General features: G+C 37.6%; 1 protein-coding gene across 1 annotated transcript in view; it reads right to left on the bottom strand.

Moving 5' to 3' along the window:
• Positions 1–1,524: 1,524 nt before the first annotated feature.
• Positions 1,525–17,856, bottom strand: part of LOC121867216 (probable 28S rRNA (cytosine-C(5))-methyltransferase) — a 40,463-nt gene continuing 24,131 nt past the window's right edge. Inside the window, exons 4-11 of the mRNA XM_042367058.1 lie at positions 16,701–16,856; positions 12,150–12,342; positions 11,630–11,785; positions 11,358–11,457; positions 7,965–8,104; positions 7,046–7,261; positions 2,762–2,874; positions 1,525–2,081 (exon numbers count right to left, since the gene is read on the bottom strand). Coding sequence (XP_042222992.1) covers positions 1,940–2,081; positions 2,762–2,874; positions 7,046–7,261; positions 7,965–8,104; positions 11,358–11,457; positions 11,630–11,785; positions 12,150–12,342; positions 16,701–16,856 — 1,216 coding nt within the window. The 3' untranslated portion in view covers positions 1,525–1,939. The remainder of the gene's footprint in view (positions 2,082–2,761; positions 2,875–7,045; positions 7,262–7,964; positions 8,105–11,357; positions 11,458–11,629; positions 11,786–12,149; positions 12,343–16,700; positions 16,857–17,856) is intronic.

Below are 17,856 nucleotides of genomic sequence, written 5' to 3'. Positions count from 1 at the left end.
ACGAGCCGCCACTGACTGTATGTATGGGAGAAATACATATCTTGTAGTCTAATTTGAAAAAGGCGACAGGCGCAGTGATAATCAAATTATATAAACCATGCATTTACCTACGTTAACATAATAAGAAACATTGTATGATTTCTAGAGTGAATGAAATATTCCCACAAACAACTGACAACTGTTTATGTTTCCCACCTCCTTGGGCACCAGTGTCCAACGCAACCAACCTGTCAACCAGCGCCCACGGACCTAAAATGTTCTTTGCTCTGGTTTGGGAATGCTTCTTAGGGAGGCTTCTGGGAGGCTTCTTAGCCCAGAACTACCAACAATAAGACAGTTTTGGAAATATTTTAATATAACGAAAGCTCTGGAAAATATTAAAGAGGCCTGGAATGAAGTTTCCGACTCTGCAATGAATGGTGTGTGGAAAAAAATTTGGCCAGTGTGTTTACAGCTGCTACAAACCAGCATATCGTGCAACTGGTTCAGCAAGCAGGATTTAATGAGGTGGATGAGGAAAACAGTATCTGCTTGAGGGACATGGTGAAGACCTAACAAATGAAGAATTGCTACAGCTGGAGCCAGCACTCCACGCTTTCTTTAAAAAGAAAATGACAACCTCAGTTCCTCCACCGGTCATCGCTCAGTCAGCTGACACCGCCACCTCCACCACCACTGTGTTGCCAGCCACCTCTCCTCCATCTGCTGCCGCCACCACAACCAGTCCTATCACCCGAGGACTATGGCAGTGATCACAATGCCTCAGTGAAGAGGCAGATGATCCTGCCCCTAGCAATAACTAATTAAGTTTAAGTAACTGTGTTCCTCTGGCCTCAGAGAGGAACAACCACTGCACCTGTTTCTTTCGACATGGATTTGGTGAGTACATTAACAATATTTGTTGCAATTATATTGTCACAGAGCTTAGTACAGTATATTATTCTATCACAAAGCTTAATATAGGAACACATCCCCCCCTTATTACATTAATTTATATGGGAAAAATGGTTTTGATGAACATAATCCACCTAACAAAAGCATTTTAGTGGAACCCAACCCTTTTGTTCAGTAGGTACTTACTGAACTAAAAATTTTCCAACTCAGCTCTATTTAGTAACTAAAAGTTACTTAAACAATTTATTGTAAACAAGTTAGTAAGAATTATATTAATCCTTATTTGGATTTTCTCTTAGATGATAGTAGTTTAACTAATTGTACTCAACAACTCGATTACCACTTGATGGGTGAGACTTTTGACAGTGATGGCTTGTGGGGTCTCTTACCACTAAAGGTATTTCTGCTTCTTGTTTCACATAGTCATTTTCCTGATATACTTCTAAATAGAGTAAATCACTTGGAAAATGCAAGAAATTGCTGGAGAGTTCTGTCGAAGCTTGGAGCTGGATTCAAAATATGCTGTTGGATTGTATACATGCAGTAGCCAGTCAAACTGCTATAACACAATGAGTAATTTCATATAAATCATATATAAATAAAATAATAATACAAAAATGAAACACATGAATGTGTTAATTATATATTATCATAAAACACAAATTCAAGGAATACCTGTACAGGTACCTTGATCTTTTCATTGACAAAGATGTTTGAGTAAGCATCCAGTGTTTCTCTTTGTTGTAGTGAATCTTTCCTGTTGCCTTCTGTGTATATCTTGCACCACTCTCTCCCTTTTCAAGTTTCTATACTCCTTGCTCCACCATGCTCAAAAATGGGAGATGAGTACGATAGAGAACCTATTATAGATAACCTTTCTTTAATAATTTACATGAGTGAAAGATCCAAGACATTACAATATATTATTTATTGGCATTATAAAAAAAAAATACTAGCATCGAACTATGATAACTTAAAAAAAATAATTCTCATTGATTACAAGTTACTCTGAAATTTGTAAAATAATAATACTGTTTTCGAACATCTAGCTCTTCCCCGCTTCACTTTCATCTTCATCAGTTTTTTTCTCCACTTCACTAAGCTTCTTCAATTTAGCTACAAAAAAACCATCCATATTATAGCTGTGGGGGTATATTCTCTTGCACAGCTGCATCATAGGATTAAATCTGCAAAACATAAAGGCCAAGAATTAGTCACACTGTGTCAGTCAGCAAGGGCTATTAGAAAGTCTAATTACTCATACATGAATGGTAAGTCATGAAAGCTGATGTTATCTTATTATACTCTTGGGTCATCTCTACAAGAAAAATGTTACATTCCCTAATCTTGGGGCCACATTGTGGAGTGGTAATATAAGGGCAGAACACATGTACTGGATGCTATGTGCTATACTGTAACTTGAATCAGTTTACAAAGTTTTAAAGAAAAACACTAGCCACCAACATAAATTTAGATCATTACCCTTTGGCCATGAGGACGTTCTTAAGTTGAAAATGTACACAAGTTAAAACACATGCTATGTGCATACTGTACTTACAGAATAATGTTTTAAATCCCACTATATCATAACCTAAGTCCTTATCTATATTTAAAATCACTTAATTTAAGAGAAAAGAAATAGAATAACAAAATACATTAAATGAAGGTAAAAAATAATTCATCAGGTAAATAAAATACTGTAAATTTCAAGTTTAACCCCGTTCATATTGGTGATATGAACGGGGTTAAACTTGAAATTTACAGTATTTTATTTACCTCATGACTTATTCCCAAAATTCCAAATAGCAATAAATACAGTGTTTCTCTTTTATCTGTTATCATAACAGAACACAGCATAGTGACCTACCTATTTTCTCTGTAGTTCACATAACCTGACTTGCCAATATCTAAGCCAGTGGGAACCAGCTTTACGTTTCTTTTCTTAAGAGCATATTCGATTACTGCCTCATTCTCTTCAACCTGACAAAAGAAGAATACATTATGTACTAAGGTCAAGTCATTTATATCACTAAAAACAAAATTTCAAAGTAAAGTGGGTGAAAAGACCAAATCATAACAAAAATAAACCACAAAGCTTAAATACACCTATGAGTGACAGTGACAAAAATAATGTGTAAAACTCATTCTGTTTTATGATAAGAAAAAAATATATCTTTAGTTTAAATATAAAGAACCTTGATAAACCAGACTATGGGGCAGACCCCAGTCTGGAAAATGTGAGTCTAAAAAAAAAAAAGACATAGGGATCTCGACATAATAGTGCTAATCCGGACTGTTTTCGGAAAATCAGACACAAGTCTGGTTGTCGGCAACAGTTTTCAATGATATGACCGTTTCGTACTGTAAAGTGGTTTACCCATAGTATAAATAGTAAAAGTGCTTCTCCACGTGTACTGGGTAGGAGTGTGTCACCAACTAGGGCTGCCAGAGTGAAAAATCCTTAAAGCGAGTCAGATAAAAAAATCACAAGTCTGTCAGGTGAGTGATAATTTTGCATCATGCATATATGAAGGAGACCTTGTAAGTAGATTTTACAATTGTGAAAGGTTTTATATTGAACAGTTCTTCAATCTGCATGATGAGAATGCATGAATATTGATGTATACTTCACCTGACTTATCAAGCACCACCAACACAAGGAAAGATGGTGAATGGATGTAATAATTATAATTAACCCTTAAACTCCAGGGGACATTCCTGAATGTTCGCCTAGGAGACCCCAGGTGACATTCCTGAATGTACTTAATTTTCGTGATATATTTTGAATTACCAGGTGGGAGGAAATACAGTAAACCCCAACATTACTACCAGACAATTAGGGGGCGAGGGCGTACGGATGTGGCAAATGTCCATATAAACCTGGTGATGAAGGCATGTTAACGATAATCATAATATTGTACATGGAGTGTAATGATAATTACAACAATAATAATAAGGTATTAATAATTAAAGTAATAATAATGGTATTAAATAACAACACAGTAATGATAATACAGTAATAACAACAATAATTATACTGTATAAACAGCATGTGGCGAGTAGTAACGGGAGATGCAGACAGGGTCCATTTTAGCAGCAGGGGTGTCAACGTGGAATACGGACTGAGAGAGACCACCAACCAAAATCCAGATCTGAGAGGTCCGGAAGTGCAAGGGTTTGCTGTACTTTGCATGGGATTTTTGTGTAATTGGCAACTCAACTCGTGTGTATTTGTCTCAAGACTCGTGCCTCATGGTCAGTTACCCACCAGATATTGTGAGGGATGCATGTTCTTAGACTTTTCTTATGACCCACCTCACTCCACACTCAAATGCAAGAGAAGGCATTTGCTTGACAGTAGTGCTGCTCATCCAGAGATGCTTGATTTGATTGCCATTGATATACCTGTAGTGTCGGGTGACAAAGACAATGATGATGAGGAAACAGAACCCAGATGATGTCGAGGTGGTGAGGACAGTGATAGGCCTACAGATTGGCACTCCTTTCCCCTCCCCACACTACCAGCTACCATGAAGCACAGTGCAATGATATGGTGTAAGGAGTGTGGAGTTGCCTTGTGCATTCCGTGTTACAAAGACTTCCACACAATTAAGAAGTTCTAAATTCAGTAGAAATGCATGCAAATAGTGTATACAGTATATTTGAAAATAGTGATGAGAAGATAGTGATAAGTATTGTGCTGCCTGAATATTCCTACTGTGCACTATTTTATAGTTCTTTTGAGGAAAATATAAAGACATTGTTTTTTGTATAGCTATTAGAAATATGATATATAAGTTCCTTCAAGTTTGAATTATGCATTTCCTGCTCATTGTGGGCTGTGTTCACCATACACTCCAGACAACTCTCCAGCCATGCTACAATGAAAGATGAATATAAAGAACATTCTTCTGGTATTTTTCTTATAATTGATTAATATATTCATAAGGAGACAATGGAGTTTTGAAAAAAAGCGTTTTTACCAAACAATGCCTGTGCAGGGGGTTTGGTGGATCTTACGACACCCAGAGTCTAAGGGTTAATATTGTACACTAGCAATGAAAAAAAGTACAGTATATTATTATTGAAAAAATGTCATTTCAGGCTTTAAGTTCAACACACGTTCAGCCATAAATACATGGTAATAGTAATTTTTCCAGGAAGAGCAGAAGACGAGCAGGTATTGCATTGTCCATATGTCACGTACGCACGCACACCTGCCACACTCCATTACCACCAAATGTATCCATTTTCTGAGCTACTGTTTCCACCATTAAGAGTTTTTAAATGATGTCTCCACTCATTTCAAACACAATTATGGGCTAGAGGAAATTTTTTAGATTCAGCAGCCCCACCAACACATGCAAAAAGTGTTCATTGCACTTTTGTTTGCTTTCACCCTCACTATGTTGATGTCCCATGCCCCTAAACCTGTTCTATATGGTTACTGGAGAAATACAACCATATGCAAACACCTGTGTTTGGGATATCATGACTCAAATCCTAAATCCTCATAAAACAAGCTCTATCGAGTCTCGGTCTACATTATGGTACTAGCAATGACCGTTACACGATGGGGTTAGGGACCTCAAAAAGCCATCAATAAATGATTGATCATAGAACAATATTACAGATTGGGTATCCTTTATCCAAAATTCCTAAAGCTAAAATGCATTGAAATCATTTTTTTTTTCTTAGTTTTATTATATACACTGTTCAAACATATTTAATTACATTTATGGTAGAGAAGACACTGAATATGGCATATAACATAACTTTTACTAGGTTAAGTATGTATGAGTTATGAATAAAGGTTACTTAGCACCGTAGAGTCAGGCATCATGGCGATGCCAAACAGATGGAAATGAGTGCTTACCTTTCTGATTTTTCAGTGTATGTCTTATCATGTAAAGTTTTTCATCCACAAAATGAGAAAAAATATTTAAAAAAAACTACATGCAGACTATATGCATCCATATACTGTACTGTAAATGAAATATAAATTAATTTCGTGCATTGACTTGACCCCATCCACACTGGGTGAGCTACTGCATGATACAGGGTATACAGGATATTGGTATTCCAAAATCTGAAAATCCGAGACCTTTTCGGCCCCAAGCATTTTGGATAAGGGATACCCAATTGTAATAACTTATGGGGGAAATTACGTTCCATTCCTAAGACCCCAAACAAGTTTTATATCCTACTGATATTATGATTAAATAGTGTCTAAATAACTCAATTAAGTTATAAATAGCCTTATAATCATTAAATTAATACAAATTAAAGAGAAAAAATTATACAAAAAAGACAAAAACATTAAATTTATACAAAATAAAGATCTATTCTCATTTACCTTACAGAATATGAGGCATCATATGGGTTATTCGCGCCAAAATTTTAAACCACGTTTCAAGTTTTTTCCAATTTCAAACATGCATAACTTTGTTGTTTTTTGAGAGACAGTGCAGCATTAATTTTTATGCATTTTGAAGCTAAAAGACTGTGTACTTGCAGATGGTAGGTAGGGCATTATTAAGTAATGTACTGGATTGTTGCAATGTTGACTTGAATCAACAAAACTCCCACCCGCTTATGGCTTTTTTTTTCAATCGATATCAGAGTGAAAATCCCGCCCGCTGAAGGGGCCATGACGTAGATAGCAGACGCTCACCGTCATTGGCCGACACGGGGAAGGAGGCTGTAGGCTGGCCGCTGTGATTGGCCGCCTGCTCCTCTCACTCACTCACTGACGGGATGAGAGCACCTTATGATGCGAAAGCCAAGCCCATAATTTCCTGTCTGCCCCAAATCGATGTTCTACCCTATTTTCAAAGGGCTTTCAACCTTATTTAAAGTGTAGTAAGAAGATCTTATCAACTGCCATCGTATAGAACTCGGCCGAAAATAGTGCTTTCCAACAAAAACGGATTTCACCCAGATGGTCTGAATGCACCTTTATGCAGCCACTTGACCACTAATTCATCAATACCGTTAAACTGTGGAAGGGTTATTTTCAGTTTACGAAAAATCCAACTTACATATAAGTATAGGGTCCAGGAACAAAGATTCTTGTAAAGATTAATGGAAACTTGGGCTATTAGAACCACTTTTATTTTTTAGTGGCCTAAGGTCAGCTGATTATACTTACAAGGACAGAACAAGTGGAATAGACAATGTAGCCGTTCTGACCATCAAACTTGTGTACTGAATCAATGGCAGCCAAGATCAATTCCTTTTGAAGATGTGAACATCTCTGTATGTCTTTGGGATCTTTGCTGGTCTTAACTCTCTCATCTTTGCTGATAACACCAGTGCCTGAGCACGGTGCGTCTAGGAGGACACGATCAAAAGCACGGGGCATCATCTGGAAAATAACAGTAATGTTATTTATGAGAGACAAAATTTCACAAGTGACAGAGGTGAGTAGGTACTACTGGGTAGCTAAGAGAAGAAACAGTAACAGCTATCAAACAGGGAGGTACTACAGCCTGGGAAGATATTGGAAACATAATGTGATGTCTAATGGTAGATCCTGCTGCCATGTGGCATCACAAAAATTGTGACCAAATCCCAGGTTGCTGATCTGACTTTATGCCTCATTTACACACAGTTGCAGGGTCTCAAGTGTTTCTCTTACTTTGACAACACAACATACATACAGTACATCGTTTCTTACTATTGATTTTATTATTATTATTATTATTATTATTATTATTATTATTATTACTACTACTACTACTACTATGTATATTTAATTTGTATGATTTTTATTCTTTATTAGATTTTGTTAAGTTATTAATATTATGATTATATTTTTGCCCCCCACCCCAGGCCCTGATGTAGGTCATTGACCCATTCCTGGGTGGGCTAATCCCCGTAAAAAAAAAAAAAAAAAAGCATGACTTGTTACTAAATTTTTGCATAATTTTCCAGAATTATTCTTAATACTGGCTAGTAGGCTAATTTCTAATATCCATTGATAGGCATGAGTTAACTGTATCATGCTCCAGGTCACAGGTGATCTAAACCTAAGAATGTAAAGTAACACAAAAATAAAAGTACTGTACCTTTGGAAACACACGGCCATCATGTGAAATTATGACCGAGTTGGTGATCCCCATGCGGTGGAAGTTACCAACCAAGGCCTTTACTCTGTCACGGTTTATGTCATTGCAGACAACCATCCCTGTATTTCGCATTATTGCAGCTGTAAATAACAAAGTAATAAGAGGAATGTTTTCTATATAAATAACAGTACAACACATAATGCTGTACACCAATTTATTGTACATTGTTACAGGATAATTTGACAAAACATTAAAAAATGTCTTATAACACTCATAACTCAAAAATTTCAGTTAAACCCTTGAGTAAATTTTTTGCTAAAAGCCCTATGAAGAAGATCTAATTTACAAAATTAATAAAAGAAAAGAGGACATATCTATATACTATTAAGATACAAGAAAATCTAAAATCTTTAACTTACCAATTGTTTAACATATCACCTGTGTGTATATATTTTTATTCTTTCATCTCTACATTAACTCTGATATCAAGATTGCTGCCCAAATAACTTCCAACATGTGAATAATGGAGTAGTACTCTACAGTACTGGTTCTGCCTCTTGTGTACAACCTCTTGCCTCTAATACACCCATTTTAAGGGAGACAGTTTAGATGGAGTGGATAAGCATTCATAAGACCACCTGCAGCTTACTCATCTAGGGTCTACACCCTCAAACACATTAACAAGAGCCACAAGATGGAGGGTGTCACATTATAGGAGATCAACCATCAAGCAACTGGCTGCATAATGAAATAGTTATCCTGATTATCTAAGTCTCCTTCACCCATACCTTACTACAGTTGACCATCTATACTGTATAGTGTGATTTGATAATGAGCTTTCAAAACACAGTAGAGCAGGACCCTGAATTACTTTTAATTTTCATTATTGGCTTCAAAATACTGTACAATAGTCCATCACCCCAAATCATTACTTCAGGAAGAAATCGGACAGATTTGCAACAGCCAATCAGCTGTAACTCTTGAGGAGGGGGCGGGGCATCTCTTCTCAGCTGGGAAAAAATGCACTATAGTAACAGTTTCCTAGATAATCCCTGCTAAAATGGGGGGTGCATCTTATATGGTGATTTTTATATTATTTATCATTTTTATACATAAGGTACATTCGCCATAGGCTGAAGTTGGTTTTACTATATCATGTGGCTGAGGTGTCTCTGTAGGTGCGAGCATTTTAATAGAATTACTCTCAATTTAGCGAACTAGTTCACTAAATCGAACGAAAAACAACAGAAAAATTGCCTTCCGCTAAATCGAGAGTTTGTTATGTCAGATTCCGTTAAACGAGTGTATACAGTAGTGTACAGAGTGCTCCTCGACTTACGACCTACTCGACTTACGACCACCCTGACATACGACCGCCGCAGTCGTATAAAATATTTTTCAAATTACGTATTTTCAAGTCCCGACATTAGTGATCGCGCTGTGTACTAATAAAATTTTCGTTTGTAATTCCCTTTAAAATGGCTGGCAAGTATAAAAATGAGAGTTCTCGTGGTGCTGAGAAGAAAAAGAGACACCTATTTTACATTTTCTATGTATTATTTTCGCCTTTTCGACTTACAACCTGGTCGTCGGTCCGGAACCCCTTCATAAGTCGAGGAGAGACTGTACTAAGTACGTATGCTTGTTTCATTCACAGCATTGCATGTCAGGCGTGCATTCATGTGTGTGTGTTGATGGCGCAGTGGTGGTGGTAAGGTAAGGGCCGTGTGAGGCAGGTAGCAGACAATATCTCCGCTTCTGCAATCCACTACTTGCTTCACATTTTTTTTTTCTAATCAACACATAATACAACTGTATAAATAACTGTACATACCTGTGTGCTATTTAGAGGGCTTAAATAAAGTTTTTTCTATAATTTATAGTACACTATAATATTAAAGTTAGGGTATTAAAGACTATTATTCGCGAAATTCTACATTTGCGGGTGTCCCAGAAACCTATCCCTCACGAATGTTGAGATATTAGTGTACCGTCTCCCGCAGGCCACAGCCGACTTCTGTCATGGTTCTCAGAAAAATGGACTTCTTTAACAATTATTCTACTCTATATAAACAATGTGGCTTAGAAATAAATAAAATATAATATAAAACTACAACATAAAATAAGAAAAATGAAAAGAATGGGTGTGTATGTGTAAGAAGTGTGTGGGTGGTGGGCTATAACTACGTCTCTGATTCACCACCCTAGCCACTGCATTTATTGTTGCCTTTTTTTATTTTTGTGTACATTCTGTATGTAGGACTGTGTGCATGTAACTGAATAAAAATAAATAAATATATGAAGAAATCTAATCATCTACCCAAAATTACAGCTCTAATAATCTCGGCATTCCTCTTGACTGACTTGTTCCTGAAGAAACCACTCCAACAGAGGCAGCAGACTGGCATCTCTCTTGTTGAAAAATTTCTAACTTAAACGTGTGTGTGTGTTTTATGCATGTTTCCATCCACTTCTTTCTTACTCTTTTTATATCCCTCTCACCCTCCTTCTCCTCCCACTTAGGTGGATTGATTGTGGTAATTACAACCCTGGCAATGCAACAGCTTACGGATAGTCTTTGTAAGTTATATATGAAATGTATATGTTGTGTGGTAACTAGTTTGTCTGTGTGAAGCAGAGTGAACAAAGGAGGGATAAATATTGGATATGGCAGGGAGGCAATCTCTGCATCTCACCCCCCACCCAAAGTTGATATGACCTCTAAGCTATGTAGTCCACTCACAAATGTACTTTGTTGGATGTCCTGCCTTATACTGTATAGGGATGCAATAGTTACTAGTACAGTACATCCCTCGACAAAACATTGTAATCACTCATTGTTCCATGATACAGCACAATGCTTACACAAATGCATAAAATCCTGGATCACAGGTGGGAAGGCAGCAGCAGAGATGCTCACTCTAGGAACCCGGGCACGCTACTAACCTACATTTTCTCGCCTCTCCCTGCCTCTCTGATCCCAGACACAATTGCCAGATGTAAAAAAACGCAAATGATAACTAATTAAACATAGTGGGTCGATTTTGGCCATTCAAATTGTCGCCACACTCCTGGGCGACAAACAATAAATGATATCTCGTTCAGCGGTATTCCGCTTTAACAGCGGTCATGAGTTAAGACTATCTCACTAACATTGATAAAAAAAATTTGCTTTAATGATATACATTGACTGTAAAAAAAAAAAAATTTATCTCTAGTGCAAGCTGAACAATGGAGTTTAACAATCACAAGGACCATGAGGGTTAAATCAGTTAACCCTCCAGTCATCAAGCATATCTTGAAGTGATATCCATTTTCACAAGAGAGCTGACAGCCACTCACTCTTAATGCTCCCGCTAAATATTCTGAAATACAGGGCAACACCCAACTTACCAATATGAGTCGATTTGCCACCAGGTGCAGCACACATGTCCAGGATTTTCTCTCCTTCTTTTGGTGACAATGCCATTACAGGTAAGAAACTTGATGCACCCTAGGGAAGTATTTCATTGATTATAAAGTCTTATTAATCATTAAGGGAAATAGTACTCCAGTCAACTTCACACACATATATCTGATTGCTTTTACCATGTTATCTGTTACAAAAAGTATTTTTCACCTTTTATATCTTAAAACAAAAAAAGATTAAATTTGTGACTACTGACCTGAAGAATGTAGTGTCCAGCTAAGTACTCTGGAGTGGCACCCAGCGTCACATTGCCCGGTGTACGCATTACTATTAACCCCACCTTGGACCAAGAAATCAAATCTACGTCAATTCCTCGGGCAATCAGAGCCGCTGCTAGGACCTTCCGGCGTGTCTGTTAAGGTAAGGTTATCATGTATAACAGGAAAAAAAGGCAATAGTAAAATACTAATAAATGGCACAAAGTTCTGCCTTACAAAAACATTATAACACACGCACACACACACACACACACACATACTGTAATGGGAGTCTTCTTATGATTTTACTTCCTCAATACTGTATTCAATTTAGGTTAAAAAAAAAATTTACCAACATTAGTTTTGTTCCTCCATTAACTTGTCATTGCTGTTATAACTAACATTCATCCTCTAATAATCTGTTATAAGGTCACTGCCATATCTATTCATCATTCATTTATTCTTGTCTTCAATCTAAGGAACTTGAGAGTCAAAAACAATAAAAGCAGAAGTACACACCTTGAGTGTATTAGTGCGAACAGTAACAGGTCTGGGTAATTCATTTGCTTCTAAAAATTCAATCACTTCTGTAGGACCAAACATGTCCAACAACTTCTCTATCAGGAATGTGTTGTAGGAGTAATATGCTGAGAGGTCACTCTGGAAGATAGACATATATTCCGACCGACTTCGTCCTTCCTCACGCCTTTTACTGTGCACAGAAAACACGTTTGTTATTATATATTTGTTTTTCTTTTCCACTCCTGCAGACCTTTTGCACTATGGCATAAGGTGTCCACATTCCTGGACAATGATCAAACTCTTCCCTTAAACTATGATAAAATCTTGGAACCATATACAGGTGCTCCTCGACTTACGACGGGGTTAGGGACCCAAATCCAGGTCGTAAGTCCGAATGGTCGTAAGTCCGAATGGTCGTAAGTCCGAATGGTCCTAAGTCCAACATAGATAAAAAAAAATTTTAAAAAATTAAAAAAAAAATTAAAAAAATTTTCCCCCAAAAATAAAAAATCTACAATGAAATACAGTACCCTAAAAGTAATAAATAATGAGGAATGGATACAGTGTGACTGAGCACTTACCTTTAATGCAGTCAGCTGAATGCACATGGGGCCCCCATAATTTTCTAATTATACATGGTAGACTACATTAACTGGAAACGTTTTGGTATAGAAAATGCGGGCGTCATTTGGAAAAAATAAATAAAAAAATTTGGTCACAACTGTGGCGGTCGTAAGGTCAGAGCAGGTCATAAGTACCGATGGATGTAAGTCCAAGCAGTAGTACTGTATACAGTATCAATAAAAGAAAAAAAATCTGCTTTTCTTTTATTAATCCTCAAAGGGCGGCAGACGTCAAATAATGTTTAGGTTTTTTGCTCCATTGTTTGGATGCGCCTGTGGCTGTTGTTGTTGTCTGGTTACTACGATGACACTGGCAGTTTGCTTCGGAACCGGAAAAAATATACTCCCAGTTCAACTCGGGATTTCTCCAAGAAATTATTATTTCACGTATTTATGGACTAGACATAAATTTGTAAAAAAGATTCAGCTTTCTTATAGGAATAAAAATTTAAATATCTCAATTAGGGTGCATTCTACATGTACTTGAACATTATCTTATGCAATTTGCTGTTTTCTATGAAACAAAATATACAGTACTGTACTCTGTACTAGGTGGATAGTGCACTTATATAAACCCAACCTTTAAGGGTTAAGGTAAGGCAGGGGTGGTGAAACTATTGAGTTTGGGGGGCCACATCAGACTCATGAGGGGTCCTTGCAGGCCACCTATTATATTTCAGAGCAGTTAAAAATATTTGCAGATTTAATGGATATGACAGCAACCCTGAAACATCAGCCCAGTGCAGATACGTGGCAATGGAACTCCAACCTGTTTTTTGAGCTGGGCACGACTTTGCAAAGAAGCAGAAAGTATGGCTTTCTCTAATCAAATTAAAAAATCTGTGCTGAATGTTAATCCTTTGAACGAATCCACACTATAACGAAAGCAAGTTTTTACTACCCATTTGCCGATTAACAAAAGAATGTTCTACAACTGTATTATGAATGGTAAGTCACCCCACTTTTCTGCTTTCTCACCAACAGCTCCATGATCACCACCACTACCTCTATTATCACCACCTAAATCATTTCACCTTCCTGCCTCCCTTCCACCCACTGTGTCTCACCCCGACACTTGCCCCTCTCACTCATTCTACTATGCCTGTCATTCATGATAGCACAATATTGTAAAGTACTGTACGTACCTGTATTGTATTTTGTTTATTTGTTTTTCTCCCAACATAATTTAAAATTTATGTAACATAATGTAGAAGGAATACAACATTCCGTTGTATTCCTTCACACAATTTCACTTATTCTATGCTGTGGGTAGACGAGTTTGTGTTGCTGTGATGGCATAGTGGAGACTGAGAACAACTTATTATTTTGAGTCAGAGAAGCAGGGATGATCCTCGGTTTTGCTTGGCTGGGAGGCAGGAGGGGTGCGAGGAACAGGCTTGAAGAAGAAGTCCAGCTTAAGTTGCTTCCCTGCATTGTACTGCTTCCTTATAATAAGTTCTCTAAAAGTCTGAAAGTGTTCATAATAGTGGTGCAATTGAGGACTGGATGTGCTGTTAATATAAGTTAAAATGTTGTCGAGCAACTCTCGTACAACAGACAACTTAACGGTAGGCATCTTCACACGTAAACAGCACAGTGAGCATCAGAAATCTCCTCAGCTGAAAGCATCTGGTAACCTGGATCACCTGCATTCTCCTCCAACCACATCTCCACATCATCCATGGTTACATTTTCTCCACCAATGTGTAACATTTTATGAAAATCCGTTACCTCAAATCCCTAAAAGTCGAGTTCAAGTTCAGTATCAAGCAGAAGTTTTTTTCAGCTGTTAGCTAAGGTGGACATCTTGATGTCCTTCCACGAAACAGCAAAGTTAAATATGGCTGATTTCAATTTGTATTTCTTGATGTTGGCTAATGTATGTTGCCCTCTTGTGTCATTCACAACATCATCTTTGTCCTCCGGCACTACCAGCACTTCATCCAGGTACCTCCTCTGGTACAGCCTCTTGCATGACACACTAACTTCCTGGTCCATAGGCTGAATAATGGATGCAGTGTTGGGAGGCAGAAACAGGGCACGAATTTTACCATCACTGCTGACCAGTTTTTCAGCACTAGGGAGAGCTGGCGCATTTTCAATCAGCAGAATTGCTTTGACGTCTGCAGGATCCAACTTCATTACCTCCTCTTGGTATTTGCATACATTAGAGATGAAGTGCTTAAAAAAACAGTCACAAAAGATCTCACGATTAAATCATGCATTCTTGGAATTGTAGTAAATAACTGGCAACTGGCGCATAGACTTGCCAACAACAGCTAACTTTAAGAGGTGCATACCATTAGCATTACCACAGCATAATGCAAAACTGGGCTCTTTACTCACTTTGTGGCCAGGTGTGGATGCTTCATGATTAAAGGCTTGGGTGTTGTTGGGAAGTGACCGCCAAAATAGCCCTGTCTCATCAGCATTATAAACCTGTGCCAAGTTCAGCCCCTCGTCCTTGTTGAGTTGGTTTAACTTCTGCCAAAACGGCTCGAATTCTTTGATTTGAGCACTCCCAGCCTCACCGTGCAACTTCCTGTTACGTATGCCATGGCGATTCCGGAACCTCCACAGCCAACCATCACTTGCTTTGAATGGAATACCCAAATACTGAGCCTGTTTATCAGCTGCTTTAGCTATCTCCACGCCACAAACTTTAACCTCACACGCACGCTGCTGAACAAACCACTTGTACACTGCTTCTTCCAACTCTTTATCCTTTGGCACTTTCATATGCTTCCTTGCACTAGCTGCACTGGCACCATCACCGTCATACTTCATTACAAATGCAGTAAGTTTATCCTTGGTCTTGTGACACTGACATTCACTTATTTTGTCTCGAATTGACTATTGTAACTCTTTATGGGTCTGTCTACCTAATTATCAAATTAATAAAATTCAAACAGTGGTGAACAGGGTTGCCAGGCTTAGTTTTGCTCTCCTACCGAGGACTCCCACTACCCCATTCTTGATCGAATTAAATTGGGTTCCAATTAAAGCAAGGATAGAGTTCAAATTCTGTCTAATGACCTTTAACCCTTAAGCCCCGAGTTAGGGTGCTGCTGGCAGTACCCTCCCCCCGCAGGGATAAATCGAGAAAAAATTACCTTTTCCAAAAACAATTAAAAAATAAATAAAATAAAAAATAAATGGTTGGAAAATAGACAGACGTTCTGGAACGTCACCCGGGGTGTACTGGTCGGACGTTCTGGAACGTCACCCGTGGCCTAAGGGTTAAGACACTAATGTTCGGTGAGCCGAAGCATTTGGCCAACCTACTAATTCCTCTCACTGCACATTCTGAAATGATTTTGCATAGTGGTGATCCTTCACACCTTGGTAGAGGAATGTTCTTATGCTGCCCGATCCTTTTCCTATACAGCACCCAGACTGTACAATCGGTTGCCTGCATCCATGAAGCAGCTGACTTTTGTGGAGGCCTTTAAGAAACAATTGAAGACCTCTTTTTTTTTAAGCTCATAATCCTGAACAGGGTATGGTGATGGAGAAGTACAGGATTATAGAAGTACTGTACCTGTATTAAAACTTATGGGAATATGAATGATAAAAGTCAAACTGTCACGTTTTGTGATCTTTTATTGTAGTGCAGTATTTCTTTTTATTTTCAAGTCTTTGAATTTGTAGTGTTTCGAGCACTAGTGAATTCTTTAGAAGAACTGGCACTTTTGAGAGACTAAAGACCACCGATTATTATTATTATAGCAAATAATGCCATCACAACATTACCCAGCCTCAAAACAAAAATGATGGATATAAATTTACATGTGAAAGTGTTTACTGAAGATACACAGCCATTGTATCAGTAAATCTGAGCGGAATACCCTTGTATCATAGCCCTGGGTGACATATATACAATTATAAAAAAAAAAAATAATGCTAAATTTGGTGAGGAACTTACCTAAAATCGGCTAATACAAATGCTGTGTCCTTTATTCTCGAGTTAATGTTGGACAAGTCTGGGGACTCTTCAAGTTCCTTCTGTACTTCCTCCAGGCTAGGAATCTGGACTCCAACTTTTTCTGCTGCCTCCTCCAGGTAAGCATCACCAGCAGCACTAACAAAAAATATTAATAATTAGGACATTTTTATTTAATTCTTGCAAGTAATTTCCTTCTCTGGCACAAGTTGGCCAAAATCAAGAAAGCAAAAACTCTCCCTTTACTTGGTTACAGTATTAACTGCCTTAATAGAGATATTATTATACAGCACATAATTACATTTTACAAGACAAGTGAACCTAAAGAAAAAGTATGGCGTTATTTGCTAGACTTATGAACCTTGAGGCTTGCTGGTGAATGAAACTTTTTTTTAATATACTGTACTGCAAGAGCTATGAAAGTTGCCTATGTTGTACCTTGGCTGTTCAAAAGTTCTTAACTTGCCAATCATAAAAAATCATCAAAATAAAATTCAAACAAGAACTATATAGTACAAATATCCCTCGCTTAATGAATTGGTTAGGTTCCTGAAGAACTATGCGTAAAGTGAATTTTCGTTTCTTGAATAACAGAACATAAGAGAAAAATTGGGTTTGGTTCCTCAATGATAAGAAAACCCACATATCATACCCCAAAAACATTAAATCGGTTCAAGAACAAAAAAACCTACCTAACTAATGATAAATAGTATGCAACTACAGTAAAACCCCCATAATTCAAAATTATAGTGTCTCTAGCCCTTATGAATTACGAGATTTTATGCAATATGAGGGACACCTCCTGGTAGGGGAAGAAACTGCTTTTACAATATCTGCCCCAATCAAAATTTAAACATTTCTCAATCAAAATATAAATAGTCTAAGTACAACACCACATTCAGGTGCATGGGTTTGGGTTATCGGACATAATGGCTCAAACACTGGGCAATGATGGAAAAACAAGTGAGAAAAAGCTTACGCGGTAGATCTTCGATATACAGATAGACCCCGACTTACGACGGGGTGAGGGACCCAAATCCAGGTCGTAAGTCCGACATGGTCGTAAGTCCGACATAGATTAAAAAAAAAAAATTTTTTTTTTTTTTAATAAATAATCTACAATGAATTACAGTACAGT

Source organism: Homarus americanus, unplaced genomic scaffold, assembly GCF_018991925.1.
Source record: "Homarus americanus isolate GMGI-L3 unplaced genomic scaffold, GMGI_Hamer_2.0 scaffold6317, whole genome shotgun sequence".
Taxonomy (NCBI): Eukaryota; Metazoa; Arthropoda; class Malacostraca; order Decapoda; family Nephropidae; genus Homarus; species Homarus americanus.
This window is presented reverse-complemented; position numbering and strand designations above follow the sequence as displayed.